We start from the raw sequence: 20,893 nt of genomic DNA, 5'->3' as shown, positions 1-20,893 counted from the left end.
AAAGGTCATCTTAGTGCATTCTTATGACTAAGAAGAGGAGTCATGAATTGTTGAAATGGTTAGATCAGGAAGAAGAGTCATACTTCGTTCCAAAACAATTCTTAGAGTCATACTCCAAGATTGTAACTTGAGTGACATATCTTAAAGAAAGGTTTAAAACACTTGTCAAATGTAAGAGTAAAAGTGTCCTACTCTTGTACATTTGAAATTGGTAAGTTGTGATGTTTTGGATAAAACAAAGACCAACTAAGGCCAATTGTGTGAAGTGTTTGTCTTGATAAAGAATCCGCACTATCTCTTGAATATTTGGCAAGATAGTCTTATATGTCAAGAGGATAGTGGGAGTCTTAAAGATCCTAAAAAGAATTTCAAGAACTAATCAAGAATAAAACCTGAGGTTCTTCACTAGCACACGACTTGAGGTTTATAACCTATCATGTTGACATATTCTGTGCCCATTCCAGTTAACGTTGGCTTTGCATAGGAGTTCTGAAAGTTCTCAATTGGTTGCATAACAATTTGGAAGCAATGGCAGGCCCTGTACTGCCAGGTGGCAAGAAGTTAAGATTGCATAAGTTCAGTCCATATGAGTTTGGATTTGTCATTATCCTTGTCTTGTGACTATGGTTTTGACGATTCACATGGATAAGAACACATACACCATAAAATCTAAGGGTCATAAGGTTTCTCTCCGATTCATGAAAATGATGGTGAGGAAACACTTCCACCAAGTAGATTTGAAGCAGATGGCAAAAGGTCTAAACAATTGAGACTATGATTACGGCATCCCTTTTCATAGTTCTGAAATTGTTTAGACACACATGCATGCTATCTAAGGAAAGGTGTATGATTTTGATAAAGTTTTATCAAAGCATCTCGTATCAGAAATCTGAACTTTGGTAAGAAAGTCAATAAAGTATTGATTTCTAGAAGTCCAGCTGATTTCTGAGTACATGTCAAAGCTAGTGGGAGCATAAGTGTTATGCTAATAATCATCATGTTAGTGGGAGCATGATAATTATTGTTAGTGTTGCAAGTTAACAATGTTAATTATAGAAAACAAAAGTTTTAATTCGCGAGGCTGCAGGGATTGAAAAAGTTGTTTTGCTATAATTAAGGGAGAGGATATACTTCATTTCAGTTCTAAAGGCTTAGATTGAGACCTTAATCATCTTTAGTCAAGAATATATATATGAATTTCATGTTGGATTGGTTCAACTTAAGGAAATTCTATATATTGCGTTCTCAAAATTCGATTATGATTACGGCATCCCTCTTCATAGTCAAATTTTGAAAACATGGCAAATAAAAATATTGTAGCAAAAGACTGGTCTAGAATCATGTCTTTATGTGAGACATCATGAATCGTGTACCATTTGCTTTGGGTACAGGATCGATTGCATGTGCTATAATATTTACCATTTCTAAATTTTTCCAAATGCCCAGAGGCATTAAGAAGGGAAAAGGTCTAGAATTGGATATGACTAAAATGATTAAGCAATTGTCGAGGACAATGTGAGGTTTGCCAAAGATTGGTTGCTCAGGGACAGTTGGAAGTATAGTGCTAATTTTGGAAGGACCATATTGACATATTCTGAAAAGAGGCATCTCTTATTCAGAAGTGATAGTCAAAATGAGAATATGGAGTTGTCTCCATAGGTGGAAGTTATCTGTGTAAGATTAGAAAACTTAATGCAAGAAGCATGTCCAAAGCAATGTACTTTGAATATGAGACTTAGTTTCCATGGAATTGATCTCCATTGGAATACCTTATAATGACTGTTGACAAGTCTTTGTGACTTTGTACATATTCATTACAGGAGGGTCAGTGCATATAAGTTTAAAATCTAAACAGATTTCGATAAATGATAGGAATTTGAAATTCTCACATTTTTCGATAAGGATTTGGGAGTGTGAAATTAGAATCATTGAAATTATGTTCAATTGGTTTATTTCATAAAGTAAGGATCATAGACAAACATAGAGTGCATACTTGGTGTATGGCAAAGCTATTGTTTAAGAAAAACATAGTGTACATGCTTGGAGCATGGGACAACTAGTGTTTTTAATTCAAGTATAAAGTTGATAAAACCGAAACAATGAATAATGAGTAATCAGTATGGTGATAAATAAAAGTGTTTATTTATATTCATAGGGTTTGATACCATATTTGATTCATTTATTCTTGTGTTTCACTTTGCATGTTTTGACTTCCAGAATAACTAAGTCGCTCTTCCTGAATGATTAAGTTATTAAAACCATCCACAGTCGGTCATATGTTGGAAGTAGATATGAATCAAGACTGTCATGGGTTGGTTTGTAGAGGTCCAAGTTGGTGGACAAAGTGGTGCTACAACACTCATGAGTGCTCATAAGTTCTGAGTATTGGATTCAACCCGTGCTCATTTGAATCACTTCATGGATTTTATCACGAGTGATCATGAGACGATAATATCTTATATTCTTCAAACCTAGAGATATGAGTTGTTACTATGAGTTGGTTATACATTGATTGCACGAAAACGCATTTGGTAATTCGATGTTATAAAACGTGCCTTTGTGTATGATTCAACAAGTAGTAGAACAAGCCATATGAGTCGAAGTTTATCCATTCCTTTTACCTTCGGGATAAAAGCGATATCTGTGGGCCCCTCGATGATTTAGCGATGACACATGTGAGTGCTTGGCCAAGCCAGGACTGATTTGATTTGTTCAATCAGTCAGTCATCATAAATCAAAAATCGGGAAACAACAAATGGACAGAGAGAATGATTATAATCCATGTCTCAGTCCATATGATATCTAGAATGGAGGAATATATGATCCCTTATCTAATGGACAAGTCATTGACAAGGTCAGAGTTCGACAGCGGCTTTAAGAGCTACGATTGCCAGTTAGGTTTTGAATTCATACTCAATAATAGTTTTAGACTTATCCAAGTGGGAGACTGTTGGATTAATGTCTAAGTCCATAACTATATTTGGTATGTACTTGACCTGACCCGGCATGGTCCATTTGGGTTGCACTTCACCGGCACAATTTATATGGATAGTCTTTTGAGAATAGTATATTTATGATTTATATTAATATATTATAAGTTCTAATATATTAATATGGAATCATATTATTTAATTAGTATTGATCAAGAATTAATTTAGAATTAATTAAGTGATCAAAAAGAACTAATTAAATATGGACTCTTATATATATGGAATGGGCCAAGTTCATTTAGGTTGGGCTAAGCTTTCATGGATGGTCCATGGAGCTTTTAACCCATGGATCCTATGTAAATGAAAGGTCATGGGTATTAGGGTTTACATGGATGTAACCCTAATCCTCCATAATATATAAAGGGGTCCTTGGCTCACAAAATTGGCACAAGTGTGTGAAAATAAGAGTGGGTCGATTTTAGTGTGCATACATATTCTCTCAAGTTCTTCCAAGGTGTTTTGGTGATTTGTGATTCCATTTGAGGCTTCCACACTATTGGGGCTAAGCTCTTAAAGCTTGAAGACATCAAGCTACATCAAAAGGTATGTCATCTGACTAGAACTTTGTAGTATAGGTGCTTCATAATATGCTAGTTAGGATGAAACCTTGGAATAGTTAATATTTGCATGTATAATAGAGAAAACATAGATCCAAGGTTTATAGGGTTGCATGTACACCATAGGAGTGTTAGAATGCTCAAAACCCAACAGATTCTTGGTCGAAAGATAAGGCATATGATCTCGTTGCTTGGGATAGCAACTGCGATGCGAGAAGTGTTCAGTTGAGATTCGAACTTCCTTCGAGTTCGGGTGTGCGATGGCGGAAGGGTTATTCAGTGAAGGTTACTCACTCCCGAGGGAGTCAGTTCATGGTTAAGAGGTAATATATGGAGTGAGGGCGATTGAGCTATGCCGGTTTTGGGCATTGGTGGTTAGTAGTCGGTGCACTAAGTGGGGGAGAATTGGAAAATTCTCCGGTGAAACAACATGCATCCAAGGATGGTTAGCTGTTTGGATTTCAGCAGTGTTTTGCTGAGGGTCTGGATCGGTGAGAGCAAGTGGTAGACAAGTGGGGCGGAGCACAGACCATGGTTTTCAGAAAAGGTGACTGATTGTTATAAGGCCTAGGGTTAGGCGGGGAATTGAGTATATGGAATGGAGCTGGAGTTCGGAACCCCAAGAGGTCTAGAACAGTATGCATGGGAGAGATTCCCAGGAAGAATGGTTCAGGATGACGTATGACAGTTTTGAGCGGTCCGGATAGACTGAAGGCCAGAAGGCGTACCAGTCAGACCGAAGGCTCGGGGAGCGGTCCAGACAGGCTGAAGGCCCAGGAGGGCGGTCCAGACATGTTGAAGGTTCTGAGAGTGGTGATCAGATTCGGAGTATATGGGAGTTCGAGAATAGCAGTTGCTCTACATGGATAGTGTAGAGTGGAGTTTAGCCCAGTGGCACTGATAGGTGCGGTGAGGGTTGTTGAGTAGACTTTCTGGAAAGGAAGGGTATGTAGCTCCGGAAGGAGTGGGGATCCTCTTAAAGGAAGGCAGTGGAATAAATGGATGATCGAAAGTGCTTGGTAGTAAGCACTGGGATTGTACCAGATATATGGAAGCACATACGGGTTGGATACCCGTTGAGGTTGTGGTAATGTTGGACAATGCGCAGGCATGTTTTCAGTCTCCTTGGAAGAGGATGAGGAAAGTAGTTCTAGATTGGAGATTGGGACAGAGGAAGATGAGACAGCAGGTTAACAGACTCGGGAGTAGTCTGGACCGGTGTTGAGGACTGTATAAGGATATTACAGTCGAAGGTCAAGGACCTAGAGATCGTGATAGGGAGGTGTGAGTGGGTTGCACTCCGTTGTGTCGAACCGAAGGGTTCGAGGGTAACGCAAGGACAAGGTCCTTAGTTCCGAGTATGGTTGTAGGTTTGAGTTATGAATGTGGAGGTATTCCAATCTGGGGTATTCCATCATGAGGATTCGTTCCAGGTTGCAAGGTATCAGGGTCATCGCCAATCTTGGGCGAAGGAAGATGGATTAGTGTCTTGGCGGAGCTCAGTGGGTGTTGTGGTATCCAGTTTCGCAGGTGGCGAATGAATGTGTAAGACGGAAGTAAGTAGTGTCTTCAGGTGGCACTTAGTTGATGAGTGTTGCCATCAAAGAAAAGAAGTCGGTGGCCGGCTTGGATCAGTTGATCAGGACCCTGCAAGGGAAGAGATGGATTTTAGAGATTCGATAACTGTGTTTGAAGGAATCTGGGTCGGTTTGAGATCAGTGGATGCATTCTAGGAGTGTCATCCGGAAGTTTGTGTTGCCGCAGGCTTCGAGGACGAAGCCTAATTTAAGTGGGGGAGAATTGTAACATCCCAAGTTCGGAAGCAAGAAGTTGAAGGGTGCAAAGTGTAATTTTGAAGAAGGGACTCAACGAGTAGGTACGCTTACTCGCCGAGTCGGAGCGGGTTTGGGTCGCGGATTAAGTGGCCAACTCGCCGAGTCGGCTGCTTGGACTCGACGAGTTGGTGCTGGAATGAGAAAACCCTAATCCCGAGGGTTGCACCCTATTTAAAGGACTTTATGTCCTTCTCCCAGCCTCCTAATCCCCCTGAGAGTTCCAGAAACCCTAATTTCCGTATGAGACTTCATTGTTGAGGAGATTGGAGCTTGGAAGAGGAATTTGGAGAAAAGAGCTTGAGGAATTAGAGGCTAGCATCAAGGGGCTTGTGTGGATCTGGGATCTACATCTGTTTGGGCACATTTCAGAGGTAAGAAGCCATAATCTTATGCTAATTTCCTTTTTGGTTCATCCTTGGTGGTTGATGGGGAGTTCCATAGCTTGATTGAGAGTTATTTCGGGTTTAGAAGATAGATCTGAGGTTGCTACCTCAGATCTAGTCTTGAGCTGGTCCAGAATGTCATAAAGTTCAGTCATTGAGTTGTTGGTGAAGCCCCTTTTGTCTAAAACCCAAGCCCTAGTGTGTTTTGGGCTTATATCTCCTTGGTTCCACGTAAAGTTTGCAACTTTATGTGAGGGTTATATTGTAGAAGGGTGGATCTATGGATTGGAGCCCCTGCATGGCTCGAAAAGCCTCTGTTTGGATTGAGAACTAAAGAGACTCGGCGAGTCACATGGGTGTACTCGACGAGTTGTATGAACATGTGCATGGACTCGGCGATTTGAAGAACAACTCGGCGAGTCTGTTGAAGATTGCCTTGGACTCGGCGAGTCTGGTCGCAGAACCCAAACTTTTTTGGTTAAAGCTTTGGTTTAGTGAGTCGGTTGGCGACTCAGTGAGTTGGACAGGATGGGATTCCGAGATCATTGAACTCGACGAGTCTTGGGGCGACTCGGCGAGTAGAGTCGTGTTATGGGAGTTTTCTGAGTATGAGAACTCGACTAGTCGACGGGTTGACTCGGCGAGTAGAGTCAACCAGGAAGGTTGACTTTGACTGAGGACTTTGACTTTGACCAAGAGTTGACCAGTTTGACTTCCAAGGGTATTTTGGTAATTTTGGTATTGGTTCCTTGGTAGTGTGCTGCGGTGAAGTTCGTGTCGGTGGTCGGAGCAGCTTGGTCGTATCTCTTCAGTCGGCAATTGCAGGTGAGTTATCCTCACTATATCGACAGGGTCTACAGCACCAAGGCCGGCCCTTTATCGGATGGAAATCCGGGTTTTGTTGTTATGTTGTTGCTTTGCTAGATTTGCATCCTGGTATTTAGGGTGGTGTTATGTTAGGGACCTAGTTAAGGTCGGTACCCGGTATATAGGGTAATGTTATGCTAGTGACCGGATAGGTCTGAATCCTGGTTAGGATGTTGATATGCTATGTGATCTGTTAGACTGGTTGTCTGGTTAAGGATTTGTTATGTGATTAATTGTTTTATGTGCACATGGTTGTTTGACTGGGGTTGGGTTGAGGCGGGTCTTGGTTTGTGCTGTAGGCCAACATACCCAGGGCGGACCGGATAGACCGAAGGCCCAGCGAGCGGTCCGGATAGGCCGAAGGCCCCAAGAGGGCGGACCAGACGTGCCGAGGCTCGGAGAGTGGACCAGGCCGACTGAAGGCCCGGTGCGGGCGGACCAGTCATACTGTAGACTCAGAGGGTGGACCAGGTGGATTGAAGGCCCGGTGCGGGCGGACCAATCACACTGTAGACTCGATGTACATGGCTAGACTCGGAGGGTGGACCAGGTGGACTGAAGGCCCAGTGTGGGCGGACCAGTCACACAGTAGACCCGATGTGCTTGGCTGTTCTGTATTTGTGATATGATATGAGTATGGTTATGTGGTTGGTATTTTGGGGGTAAATCACTAAGCTTTCGGGCTTACAGTTGTAGTGTTATGTTTCAGGTACTTCAGGAAATCGTGGCAAGGCGAAGGCGTGATCGTACCGCTCCTCATGTTTTATGATTTTGTGATATGGTTCTGGGGATACTCTGATGTTTAAATTATTTTGAAAACAAGATGTATGAACTTAATGGTTTTGAAATGAAACAAAATGTTTTAAATTGGCTTGAATTTTATGGGTGTTACAACACCCTTTCCATTGTTTCTAAAATTCACACCAAAAATGTCTCGTTGGGTCGTTCTATCAAATATTAACCAACTTAAGTTGGTTTATGATGATGTAGCGTTATTGGCATCCATGCAGCAAACAAATCATAATTTCATTCAACTTTGTAAACGACAAAACTGCAAAAATATCCCTGTGATATGTATTTTTTTTAAGGTTTATTCCAAACTTCGAATTTTTGGATCAGCGGTCATTTTGAGCATGTTTGTACGTGGTTTTGGTACCTTGACAAACTAAAAAGACTAAATTGCCATTTTATTTTTATTTTTACATTTTTTTAATAATTATTTTTATATTTTATTAATTAAAAAACAAGAAAGGTCTCTCTCTCTCTCTCTCTCTCTCTCTCTCTCTCTATTGTGCCAGTGACATGTTTTAACCTCTGATGATCAAATGCAAACGATACATAAATCAGATTAATCCTTCCAAAGTCAAACCAAAATCTCTCCAAAAAGCCAGATGAAAAACATATTCATCTGGAAATCTATTTACAAATTTGAAACTTGGGTAAATTGTTTTACGTGTTCTTGAGTTGTAGGTCTGATTTCCATGGTTTCTCAAATGGATGAACTAGTGCAGATTTTTCTTGTTCTCAACTCTCTTCGTCTCATTCTCTCTCTCTCTAATCCTCATCGTCTCCCTTAGTGTCGTCATTAGTGTCCTGGAGAAAATCGGCCTTGACCCCCTCCATCAATGACGACGATGTACTGGATCTGGACCCACCTCCCACCTTACTCTTCCCCACCATAGTTTCTCGTTTAAATTCGTCATTATGGACCGTAGAAGATGAAGATGGTGATGAAGAACACCCTTGTTTCTGGATCATGTCGTTCACAATTTGATTACTCTGCCTGGAGCTCTGTACCCTTCCTCTTCTTCATCGTCGTGTGTGTGAGCCGCCGCCACCCCCAAGAATAAGGACGAAGCTTATATAGGGCCAGGAGGGGCTGTGCCCCCCCCCCCCTGTTTTTTTTTCATAACTATCCCTTAAGTATTAAAAATTTTACATATTAGGCCTAAAACTATAAATTTTGACTTTGGCCCCCCTGTTCTTCAATTTTAATACGTAATCTATTTTCGGCCCCCCTAAATCAACACTTCAAGCTCTGTCACTGCCCAAGAAAGAACAGATCCTTGTGGTTTTGATTCACTGGGTCACCTCATCTTCTGTGTAATTTGATTTGTGGTTCGATCCCATCTCATGACCATCGAGCCCTCGACCTCGTCTATTTGGTTCTACATCACTAAGTTTAATTGACACCGGACCTAAATCCGGAAAATCTTTGAGAATCCCCTGAATCATTGAGTTTAATCCAATGGAAAACAACATGAATTTGAATGAGCTCAGAAAATTCACCAATCTCCCCTATTCTCCGTGATTGAAACTTTATGGTGTTGAATGAAGGTTAGTGAGCAGGTTTTTATGAGTTTTTTGAACAGATCTTGGAGTGTTAATTTAACCAGCGAGATGTGGTAGACGAGGAGGTGTTTGGTCATGTAAGGAAGGATTGAGAGGTTAGAAATGGTGGAATAAGGAATGACAAAAACAATGGTTTATGGTGTTGATAGGAAGAGGTCCAATGAGATGTATAGGAATGTGGCTATGAAGTTGAATCCATTTGATCGGTGATCGGAGTAAATGATGGTGATGAGAGAGAGAGAGAGAGAGAGAGAGAGAGAGAGAGAGTCCTCTCTTGTTTTTTAATTTATAAAATATAAAAATAATTATTAAAAAATGTAAAAATAAAAATAAAAATGCATTTTAGTCTTTTTTGTTTGCCGAGGGACCAAAACCACGTACAAACGTGTTCAAATGACCACTAATCCAAAAAATCAAGGTTTGGACTAAACTTCAGAAAAAATGCATACCACATTGACCATTTTTGCAGTTTTGTCCTTTGTAAACTTTTAAATATGCGTAACTTCGAAGAATTTGAAACGTAACACCTCACTTATAATGAAAACTGAAAAACACGTTCAGTTTTTTTAAAAGATGTAATCCATAGACAAACATGTTTTCTTCGACATTGTGATTTGTGAGGATAAGACCGATGGGTATATCCTTTCCACTCTTTCCTGATGATACATCAAAAGCGGTGTCTAGAGGTCATTTTGTCAAATTCTAATCGGCTTAAGCGGTTATATGTTTCATATGGTGTTATTGGCATCCATGTAGCAAACAAATCACAATTTCATCGGCGTTAGTAAACTTTTAAATATATAATTTTGGAAGATTTTGAACAGTAACACCCTATTTTTAATGAAAACTAAACAGCACATCTATTTTTTTTAAAGATGCAAATATATAGACAAACATATGTATTTCGATTTTGTAATTTTGAGCATAAGGGTGGTGAGTATTTTGTGTTTGTTAAATTTATGAAATTTATGATTTATTTTATGTTATTTTGTTACATGAAATAAAAAAATTAAAAAAATAGATTCGTTTGCATATACATTGTTGTCTTTTTGTTGTTGGTAGATGACAAAATTGCAAAAATGGTCCCTGTGGTTGGCAAATTTATGTGTTTTTGGTCCAAAACGAAACGTTGGTGTATCAGTGGTCCAATTTCAGATATTTTGTGTGCTTTTGGTCCCTATGATTGGTATTTTGATGTGGTTTTGGTCCATACCTCACCTGAAATGACCGATATGCCCTTAAATATTTCATTTTAACTTATTTTATTTAACTTATTATTATTTTAACTAAAAGAAAAAGAAAAAGAAATTACTACACCCACCCCCACCCCCACCCCCCTCTCTCTCTCTCTCTCTCTCTCTCTCTCTCTCTCTCTCTCTCTCTCTCTCTCTCTCTCTCTCTCTCTCTCTCTCGGGTTAGGATTAAGGGGACATTGTGAAGAGATTGTTTGAAATTTTTTAAGAGAGAATAAACGATTGTTTTTTAAAGAAGGAAGATTGAATGAGGGTTTGTTAGCGTCAACTGAAGAACCCTAAAGCCGCTGTCATCGACCACTCAAATTAGGAGGGGAATGTCAATCGCATATCCTTGAAATCGACTTCGTATCCTCTCAACTAGATCTGATTTATCCGGATTTGGATTTTGATTCAGAAATTTGCAGCGGTAGCTGGTGGCGACGTGCGACAGGAGGCTGCTCTGGCGATCTATTGCTGCTTCGTTCCTGCTTCTGCTCGATGGAAGTGACGAGTTAGAGATGAAAGGGAAACGATTTCGACAATAGCAGTTATGGAGAATGGTGGCAATGGGTTTTCGGGTTTCCTTCTTTCTCGTTTTTCCGGCAACCTTGGTGGGAGGAGGTGGTTGGAGGAACTGTGGATGGCGACTGGTGTTGTTTGAGGGTGCTTGGGTAGTGTTTGATTAATCTAACTGTAGGGGATATAAGGTTGAGTTTGTGGTGGGTTATTGGTGTGGTTCACGGTGGTCAAAAGCCATCGATGGTGATTTTTAGTGGTGTTCGATGGTTACAACAACAACACTACTCCTTGGTGGTGCTTGTTCTCGTCAGTGAAGGAAGAAAGGTAAACAGAAAACATCAAGGTTGGGTAGTATTTGGTGGTGATTTTGGTTAATAGTGAGTGGTGCAAGGTGGTCCGATGGTGGGGTAAGGGGGGTGAAAATGGTGGTGTTTCAGAACTGATGAATTGGGGTTGTAGATTCGTGAGGCTTTAGAGGGTTATGCCCTATATTTAACACCATTTCAAGAAGATGGAGGTGGTAAATGGTTACGAGGAGAAAAAGAAGAACTGATTAATTTTCTTTCATTCACTTGTATATGGCTTCAATTTGATCAGGGAAGGAAAGTGCTTTAGCATGTTTCCTCATAAGTCCATTTGACTTTCACAAGTCAGAGAGAGAGAGAGAGAGAGAGAGAGCGAGAGAGAGAGAGAGAGAGAGAGAGAGAGAGAGTGTGTGTGTGTGTGTGTTTGTTTGTTTGTATTTTCAATTAGCTGAAAACATTAATATAAATAAAAAATGGAAAAACAAACTATAAGGGCATAATGGTCTTTTTAAGTAGATATGGACCAAAAACGATAGAAAGATCCAATTTTGAACCAGTGGTGCACCAACGCTTCGTTTTGGACCAAAAGCACATCAATTTGCCAACCACGGGGACCATTTTTGCAATTTTGTCTTGGTAGATTATGTATCATTTTTTTTCTCTTTTTTTTTCACAAAAGAAGATAATATTAATCCAATCCGATCATATAACTAATACCCCGAATGAAAAAATTCATGAATCCATCACCAATCTAGATATTAGATTGATGATGAATGTTTGCATCGATATAAAGCTAGAGGGAGTGGTGCCTCATGAAACCGCAGCGCCACGTCCCTCATGAAACCGCAGCGCCACGTAGGCGCTGTCTCACCATTTACCATAAAAATGTGGTTTCATACCACACCCAAGGAGCGGTGCCACACTTGAGTTTTTTTTTAATAAATAAAAATTCATTGGTTGTGTTCCAAATGGTAAGAACGTCATCCAATCACAATCACCCAAGGAATGCTCCCGTCTGCTGCTGTAGTGCGGCCCTAGCCGCACCCAAACTGCGGTGGGGGGCGATGTTCCAGCTTAGGTGGCACCCGAAGTGCGGTCTCTACCGCGTCCACTCCCACCGGTCTAACACGACTTGAAACACAAAACTTGTTGGAGATGGTATAAAAACACAACCATCAAATTTTATAAATTAAAAAGATATATGTTATTATTTAACTACTTTGTCTACAAAAATATGTTATAAGAAAAGAATGCACAATTATAAGAAAGGTAAAATGAAAATGGATTGATATTTGTTGAATTGAGCCATAGAAATAAAACCAAAATTGACTGAGATTTTCAAAGTTGTTTATCCCAACTCATGACACACACACACATATACACAAACACTATCGAGCAAATCAGACGGCTGAGGAAGAGGATTCACTCGGTGGACCAACACCATCGGTGTTCCTAGCATCACTGTACCACAAGCACAATCTTAGAAGCATAAAAACAAACAACGAAAAAGATGGTTTCGCAAAATTAAAATCAAGTGGTCATTCTTCTTTGCCTCTTCACCAACTATTCTTTCATATTTTCCCCTTTTCTTTCTTCTTCTTCTTCTACCTTTTTAGGGTTTTTACCCATCCATGCTTCGATCACTCATCACTTTCTTTTTCTTTCTTGTCCTCTGATTCCTTTACTTGTTCACAGCTTTTAGCCAGACTTGATTCTGTAAGTGATTTCCTGAGCTCCAGCTTTGAATTCTTACTGTTTACTGCTTAATTCATCATCTGTATACGAGTGATGATCTACTTATCTCTACTTTCTGCGATTTAATTGCTTGACTAGACTGAATTTAGATTTTTAACTGCTAATTTTCATATTTTTCCAAGTTCAGCTCTTAGGTTTGGGTGTAGATTACTTTTAAGATTTTTTTAGTTTGTTTGACGAAATTTTAGCTGAATTTTATCTATTTCTTACTGTTCTTGATGTTACTTGATAATACCCAGATATTTTTGCCTAAAATTTAGGTGATTAGCTCAAATCGAAATCGAAACATTACCATAAATTCGAAATTGATATCTGCACAGATTGCAATTCTATGGATCTTTTTGTTTAACGTATTTCGAATCCACTAAGAATAATTCGTTCTGTACTTCTGTACATCCTATGAACTTGCATATACACAAGCTGAAGAGTCGCCTTCCTTGAGCTTTTTCTATCAAAATATTTCAAAATTTATTGTCTTTTACCACAAGATTTGTCAAATAATTTCCATCAAATTTTTCAGTCTGCAAACTTCCGTTTCTTGGTAAAGATTATTTCACATGGCTAATGATTTTTTTTTATTAATAGATGCATGTTTTTCCTAAGTTAATCAGAGCCCAACAATGAAGGCATTGCATAGAGAGGGCATAACAGAATATGAATTCTCATTGTAGTACAGTGGTATGATTCAAGAAACAATCTTTAAAGCTCCATTCTTTACACATAACAAGACAGACAATGTTATACTTTATACTGTGTTTGACATGCATTGATTAAGACATAACTGTCCAAAAAGTTTATCCAAGACCGAACATGACAAACTTTTCAGACAGTGAATCCGTGTCCAACCTTTATAGGTGAGATAAAACTACAATCTTTTTGTCCTAAAGACATGAGTTATGTCTGTATCAATGCATGTCAAACGCAGTACAATTCCAAAGAGTTCAATTACTTTACATTTTCATATGACCAAATGTTTGCGTTACAATGTGGCTCTAGGTTGGCTAAAAGCTTCATGAATATCCAAGGTTGATACTCCGGAATCACTGATTACACCCTTTTCAGATGGATGAAAGTGGGCACCGTGAAAACGGTCGGCAAAAGCCGCCACAGGGTCAATGGTTAATGCAACATCAGCCATCAATGAAGCAAATAATGACAATCATGGCGGAACGCGATGCCGCCATCCAAGAACGGAATCTGGCAATATCCGAGAAAAAAGCCGCCCTGGCTGAGCGGGACATGGCACTCCTCCAACGCGATTCCGCCATTGCCGAACGGAATACCGCCATCATGGAACGCGACAACGCCATTACCACTCTCCAATACAGAGAAAACTCCATGAACAACAATAACAACAATAATAATTCCAATAATACCCCCTCGCCATGCCCGCCCGGATGCCAAATCTCACGTTCGGTGAAACACGTCCACCACCCACACGCGTATCTCCAACACCACGAAATGGGCGGCGGAATTGGCGATTCCATTCCGACGTCCGCACCGGAACCAAAATCCCGGCGGGTGAAACGTGTAAAGGAGACAAAACCGCCGGCGAAGAAGACATCAAGAATGTCCAAAAAGGTGAAAATGGAATGCGATGATTTAAACAAGGCAATGTTTGAGGAACCCCATGATTGGAATAAAGGGGGAGATGATTCCGGCGGTGGTGGTGGTGGGGTTGATGATTTGAACCGTGGGCTGAAGTCGGAATGGAAAGACCAAGATCTTGGGCTGAATCACGTTGCGTTTGATGAATCGACGATGCCGATTCCGGTGTGCTCGTGTACCGGAGTTTTTAGACCGTGTTACAAATGGGGGAATGGTGGATGGCAGTCTTCTTGTTGCACCACCACCATGTCTATGCATCCACTCCCATCGCTTCCTAATAAAAGACATGCACGTGTTGGTGGTAGGAAAATGAGTGGAAGTGTTTTCAATAAGTTAATAAGTCGACTTGCTGCTGAAGGTCATGATTTATCGAATCCTGTTGATTTGAAGGAGCATTGGGCTAAGCATGGGACAAATCGGTACATTACCATTAAGTAATAATAATGTTTGATAAATAATTAATTAATATCACAACACCTTATTTTGGTGTGGTTGAAGTTGAAGGTCTAGATTCAGAAATGTTGAAAGGATCGGTTCATGTATTTAGGGTTGTATTAATGGCTGATTTCTGCACTTCTGATGACTACGATCAATGAGTATTGAGTTATTTATGATGTAAGTTATGTAGACATTTGTTTTTTTTTAGAACAAGGACTCATATTTTCTAATCTACTTCTAAATTATACCACATACCGGACATGAACCCTAAACCACTTGTGTTGAGAGCATCATATCAATATTATATATTGTTGGGCAATGAGTTCTTTGGCATGTAGACATATTTGTTGTTGTAACCATTTAGAGTTGATATTTTGTTAGAGAATGAAAATATATATTAAAGTAACCAAAATTACAAATAATCATGTGTTTCGTGAAATCATCTTTGTGAAATGTTTTTACTTCTACAAAATTAGGTTTTCTATTTAGTATCAAGCATGAAATGACTTTAGTATCGGCGATCAAATTACTTTGATTAAATTTGAAAATGGTTTTAACTTTATGAAATTACTTTGACATAACATGGGCTTTACCCATGTACTTTCAGGCACGAAATGCGGATAGTGGGAAAATGATCAATGTAGTTTGAATTTAATTTCTCTTTATTAAATTATAATTTTGATCATTCATAAAGTAATGTAAAATTAAGTGTTTTAACATGACATCACCATGAAGTCTTCCTTTCGATTTTAATTGGCCCCTCGTTAATTTTTAGGTCCTTTGAGGCCATTAAAGTGTGAAAAATAACCTGCTATAAAGAAAAAATAGAAGGTTTATCATGCTTCAAGGTAAGTCAACATTTTAGACAAGTATGAGCTCGATTAATGAGGCCATGTAGATACGTAGTTGTCCCATTGTCTTAAACCTTGCATTGCTAAAGAAACTACACCAAGGGTTTGAGCAGCTCACTCTTGAAATATCATTCATCTTTTACAAACTTTGTCTCTAACTAAAATGACATCGTTATCTTTTTCACCCAACGACAATTGTGTCTAGCGCCGAGAGTTCCCAGCCTTGCTTATGTCCAGTAGAACCTCTTGCAAGACGACATGAATCGTGGAAGGTTACTAATCCTTCCATGCGTTTTTTAAACCACATAAAGTCTATGGTAAGTTACAACTTGAATCGAAGCTACTACATTTAATCCTACACTAGAACCCTAATTTTGTTTGAAAAAATGCTAATGTTAATCAGAAAAACCCTAATTTCAATTTGCTAGTAAAAACCATAAATTTTTATTTTTTTGGTGCTTTTATGTAGATTTCTCCTGACAGCTATGATTTTATCAAGTGGCTTGAAGAAGAGTCGAGGTCATGACTAACATTGGTGAGGTTGCTCGGCTTAAGGTAGAGAAGCACGAAAGTTTGTCGTTCGTATCCAGGAATTGCATAATGAGGTTCAAGAAGAAAAAGAAAAATCTTATGGCAATTGGTATTACTTTATGTTATGAATTGTCCTCTACTTTAAAATGGTTTAGTAGTGCATGTTGGTGGGATATCAGGAATGTTGTATAGTTTTGTGTAGTAGTGAAGATTATAAGAAGCATCTTTTGTTGTTTAGTGATGATGTTAAGTGAGAATCTTCTTTTGGGACTTATGCTTAATCTTTTTTTACAAACATGTATATTGTTTATATACATTATACAAATGAACAAGGTTTAATAAACTTGTATACAACATATTAAATCATGCCTTATAATACAATAGTTATTTACACTTTTTAAAAATATTTTTTTTAATAAAATAATAAATTTTCAACTAAATACAAGAGTTGGGAAATTTTATTAATAATTAAATTATACTACATATTCAATAAATGACTACTTTTTAAAGATATAAATTTAAAAAATCATATATTATTAGCATTAACATTTTAAAATAGTTCTTAAACATCAGCATGCTTCTTTGTTCTTATGCATCGACTTAAAGTGACATCAATACCTAATTTCTTAATCACATCCAATCTTAGTTATCTATACAAAGTCCACCAATTCATTGGTAACTGACAATTATTTTTAATTTGTAGTTTCTAGCACATTGATGCTCATCTTTAAATGATTTGATTTGAAATGTATGTTATTCACTTATCTATGATGCCTACGATCTAAATGTGCAACTAATAATTGATTAACAACTTAAGCTATTATGGGTTACTAAATCTCATCTAAAATAAGTTTTTTTTGTTGTTAGGATTGAGAACACAATGTTCAACAACATATGCATCCTCTACCACCTTATTATTTCCAATATCTTCATCATCATTAGATTATTTGTTTCGTTTATCTAGACACAATTCTTTAAGGAACTTATCATCACAAGTCTTGCTTAAAGGAATAACATCTGGATGATCATCTTCCAAAGCAAATTTAAAGTCAGCAATGTCTTCTAAAACGATTCAATCTTCCTCCCCTTGTATTACTAAACTTGTATCATCAGTTCCTGATTTGAACCACTCCTCCACACATCATCGGTATGGTCCATATAAATGGATATTGGAAGATTTAGGTCCCTTAAAGTTGTATCTATAAAATAGGCATAGTCCATATCGTTTCAATGAACCTGATACACATTTATATATGTTGGGTCCCTAAACAATAGTAGAGTTTCTCATACACTTTTCTAGTGGAACGTTGTAGGAAAGCAAAATCCATTCCAACAAATCTGAAATCAGTAGACAATAATCTATAACGTCCGTGTAGAACAAAAAGACGATTAAAGTTCAGATCGACTTTAAAATAAAGAGCAATGGGGTTGTTTGCCATGCAGGTGGCCATTCTTAACAACCAACTGAAATAACCTAAAAGCAGTAAAGAGTCTGTTATTAAAAGAGAAGTTTGTCATGATAAAACCCTAACTCTTCATTAATGATACCATTTACCTCATCCTTACTAAATAGTTACTAAATAGTTGGGAATTTTAAATGTTTTTTACATGTGAATGCCATTTGGAATATGTAAGCAAAGTTACAAAATAGTTGGGAATTTTAAATGTTTTTTACATGTGAATGCCATTTGGAATATGTAAGCAAAGTTACAAAAGGACCTTTCCAATCCAAAAAAAATAAAAATGACTTAAATGACTTCTACTTTATCATTTTAATGGTCTCAAACGACCAAAAAATTAGACTTTTTACACAATATTTTTTCAACAAGCCACTTTAAGTTCATTTGAAGGACAAGTAGGTTTCCTGAACAGAAGATGTATCTACATTAAGTTACATTACAACATTTATAATTTGTTATGATATATATCTAATATATTTTGAATAAAGATTTAACGAATCTAGATAACGAAAATAAAAAAAAATGTTAGCCACATCATGTATGCCAACTCGAAAACTCAGAGTCAGCATGAAAGACAAAGATTGCTACATTTAAATCTAGCTTATGAATAAAGTTAAGTTTCGTTGATGTTTAGATCTAAACAGCACTTGACCGTCCATAAGCACAAAGCTTTTATCTTAAATGGCATCATCATGTATAAATTATAAAATTGAAATATTTATTAAAAAGGCCTCAGTATTGCAGAATAGACATCAAAGCTTTTTTAAAAGCCATTCAGTCCCGAAAGATGGTGTTTTTTTATAACAGATCTCGTCATTGGCCAATTCATTTTATTAAATTAATTTCATTAAACAAGAAAATTTATAGAATCAAGTATGTAACAAAAATTAACATTTAGACGAATCAACAAAAATGTTTTTCTCACGGCCAATCCCAAGAGGTAATGGCAGAACCTGCTCCCCAAGGCGATAGGATGTGACAACGCCTTCTCCGACCAACAGGATCCTCCCTGTGAAGGAAGGCTCAACTGTTTTGATGCAGAAAAGGCTCAATTTACGACGATTTGACATTGGATTTTACGAAAATCAAATATTTCGCCCCAATGTTTTGTAAATCGTCGACATGATAACTTAGAAAATCAATTAACTTACAGATTCAGAGTTGTTATAAGCCAATATTTGAACAAAAAGAAATCAATTAAATAAAGATGTGAATTAGAAATCCTAGAATGTTACAGACTGTATACAATGTGACCTTCATGTTTGAATTCATAAAAGGTAACAATGTGACAATTTATCGATATGTCTCACAATAACACTTTATCAATAATTCGTCAATTTTTGACTCTCATCTAACATCTATTAGCTAAAAAACGTTTCAAACTTTATAACACCATACCTTGTACATCATTAGGAGAAGAGCAAACAAAGCCTTTGGTATAGATCAAGTATAGTGCATCAAATGAATATACATCGATTCTATAGTTCAATTCAATCATACAATCATATGTGTACTTGATGTTAACAAAAGAATCAGATGTATATTCATTTGGTGATATATACTTAACATATGCGCCGCCAGAATTTATGAGCTTCTATAAAGTGGCATACCGAAACGTATATCAATCAATCAACCAACCAACGTTATAAACGGACAACGAAAAGAATAAAAAAGATTCATCAAGAAAAATCATGTGAAAATCTAAATGGGGTTCTATGTCAGATCACAAGAATCAATCACGAATTTATCAGACAGGGATAACTGTGTAAAAATATGATCTCATCATCCACAACCCCATCAAATAGCTCACGAACAACTTTTGTTACTCGGTATAAATCTGACCCAATCAAATATATGATGGTCTAAACGAACAAATAAACGGGACTACGACTTCGATTGAAACTACAACGTATATAGATGGAGATGTATCAGAAATGTTTTAGAAATTAAAATAAAAAACGCATCACCACAGTTTAAATCATGCTGACAACATAGACCTGTGACTTTATCTAAATCAAGAAAGCAAATCAAACAATATATACAGAAAGAGAGAACAAGCGGGAATGAATTGAGACTAGATTGGCTTTAAAAGGTGACGGCTTGAGATTGACCGATAGACAGATTAGGGTTTCAAATGTTGCGATTGTGAGTCCCTGCGTGCAGCTGATTATATACCTTATAGTGTCGGGCCTGTGAAAATTATATTGCAAGTATTTGAGCCCAAGCCCAATTATATTATAAATTATATAAATATATATACAATAAAATAACTTACAACCTCTCTCACATGGTTACTTTAGCTAATAGTATTGTTCCTAATGGATATCTTACCTCTTAAGTATTTTTAATAAAATGACTTTTTGTTAAAAGAGCTTTTTAAAAAGTGTTTGGACTAATAAAAGAACTTTTGTGTTAATTTTTACATGTAAACTTACAAAAAGTCACAAAAAGTCATGTTTTTGTGACTTTTTGAAAGCCCTTATTTTGCTCTATGCAAAAGTCATTTTCAAAATGACTTTTCTATTACACAAATATCTTTTGTTTATTTTTTGACTTTTTAGAAACGTTAGAAGCCAAAAGTCATTCTAAAAATAACCTTAAACACCCTCTTAATATTATTGTTCCTAATTATATATATAGATTAATTTTAAACTCTTTAGGAAACAGTTCTTTGATTTCATTGGTTTTTTTTTTTTTTTTTTGTGGTTTATGCATCTATGCAATTATTTTTTTCTATGTTATTTTTTTTATAGTGGATTACATGTGTCATGACCTCTGCACCTACCATCTACGTGCTCCTTTTATGTTTTTTTTGTTTTGCCATCGTGTTATCTCTTCAGAAAACCCACCGCCCATAGACACCGCCAACACTTTTTTCTGGATTATATCATTCTTTCTGCTTCCAGTGCCTTCCATTTCCCTCTCCCAAAGTCGCTTTCGTTCTCTCAAATCGACTCTCCTCCGATTTTCGCTCCACCAAAGTTGTGCCTTGATGGAACCCTCACCGGTCTACCTCGAGCTTGCCAACGATTGAGGAGGTCCTTCATTGTTTTGCCATCGAAGATGACTTCTTAACTAGGTCGTTCACTATTTCGCCACCGGAGATAGAGATCAGCTGTTTTGGGACAAAGAGTTGACAAGCATTTTCAGCCGATCTACTATGCAAGCAAAACCTTGAACCCAACTCAAGAGAACTACACTACTACT

General features: G+C 37.7%; 1 protein-coding gene and 2 non-coding genes across 4 annotated transcripts; 1 reads left to right on the top strand and 2 right to left on the bottom strand.

Moving 5' to 3' along the window:
- Window positions 1-12,415: 12,415 nt before the first annotated feature.
- On the top strand, window positions 12,416-15,094 carry BPC6 (basic pentacysteine 6). 2 transcript variants are annotated; one of them, XM_079051038.1, is made up of 3 exons: window positions 12,417-12,759; window positions 13,384-13,476; window positions 13,795-15,094. In XM_079051038.1, exon 3 carries the CDS (start codon window positions 13,861-13,863, stop codon window positions 14,842-14,844), a length of 984 nt encoding a protein of 327 aa, XP_078907164.1. In that variant the 5' UTR covers window positions 12,417-12,759; window positions 13,384-13,476; window positions 13,795-13,860; the 3' UTR covers window positions 14,845-15,094. The 2 variants fall into 2 exon arrangements, with proteins under 2 accessions (XP_078907165.1, XP_078907164.1); XM_079051039.1 differs by lacking the exon at window positions 13,384-13,476 and having other exon boundaries at window positions 12,416-12,759.
- A 3,319-nt stretch (window positions 15,095-18,413) lies between these two features.
- On the bottom strand, window positions 18,414-18,509 carry LOC145118263 (small nucleolar RNA SNORD96 family). The gene has a single exon (XR_013713222.1). It is a non-coding gene; the product is annotated as a small nucleolar RNA SNORD96 family (small nucleolar RNA).
- Window positions 18,510-19,397: 888 nt separating this feature from the next.
- Window positions 19,398-19,480, bottom strand: LOC145118152 (small nucleolar RNA R38). Its single transcript, XR_013713129.1, has one exon. It is a non-coding gene; the product is annotated as a small nucleolar RNA R38 (small nucleolar RNA).
- Window positions 19,481-20,893: the final 1,413 nt, after the last annotated feature.

The sequence above is a fragment of the Lactuca virosa genome, chromosome 5, assembly GCF_052849685.1.
Source record: "Lactuca virosa cultivar CGN04683 chromosome 5, Lactuca_virosa_CGN04683_v6, whole genome shotgun sequence".
Classification (NCBI taxonomy): domain Eukaryota; kingdom Viridiplantae; phylum Streptophyta; class Magnoliopsida; order Asterales; family Asteraceae; genus Lactuca; species Lactuca virosa.
The sequence above is the reverse complement of the archived record's forward strand: the minus strand, read 5'-3'. Positions and strand labels throughout refer to the sequence as shown.

Excerpts from the sequence above, each read along its gene's own strand:
- BPC6 (XM_079051039.1), top strand. The coding sequence starts at position 13,861 with ATGGATGAAAGTGGGCACCGTGAAAACGGTCGGCAAAAGCCGCCACAG.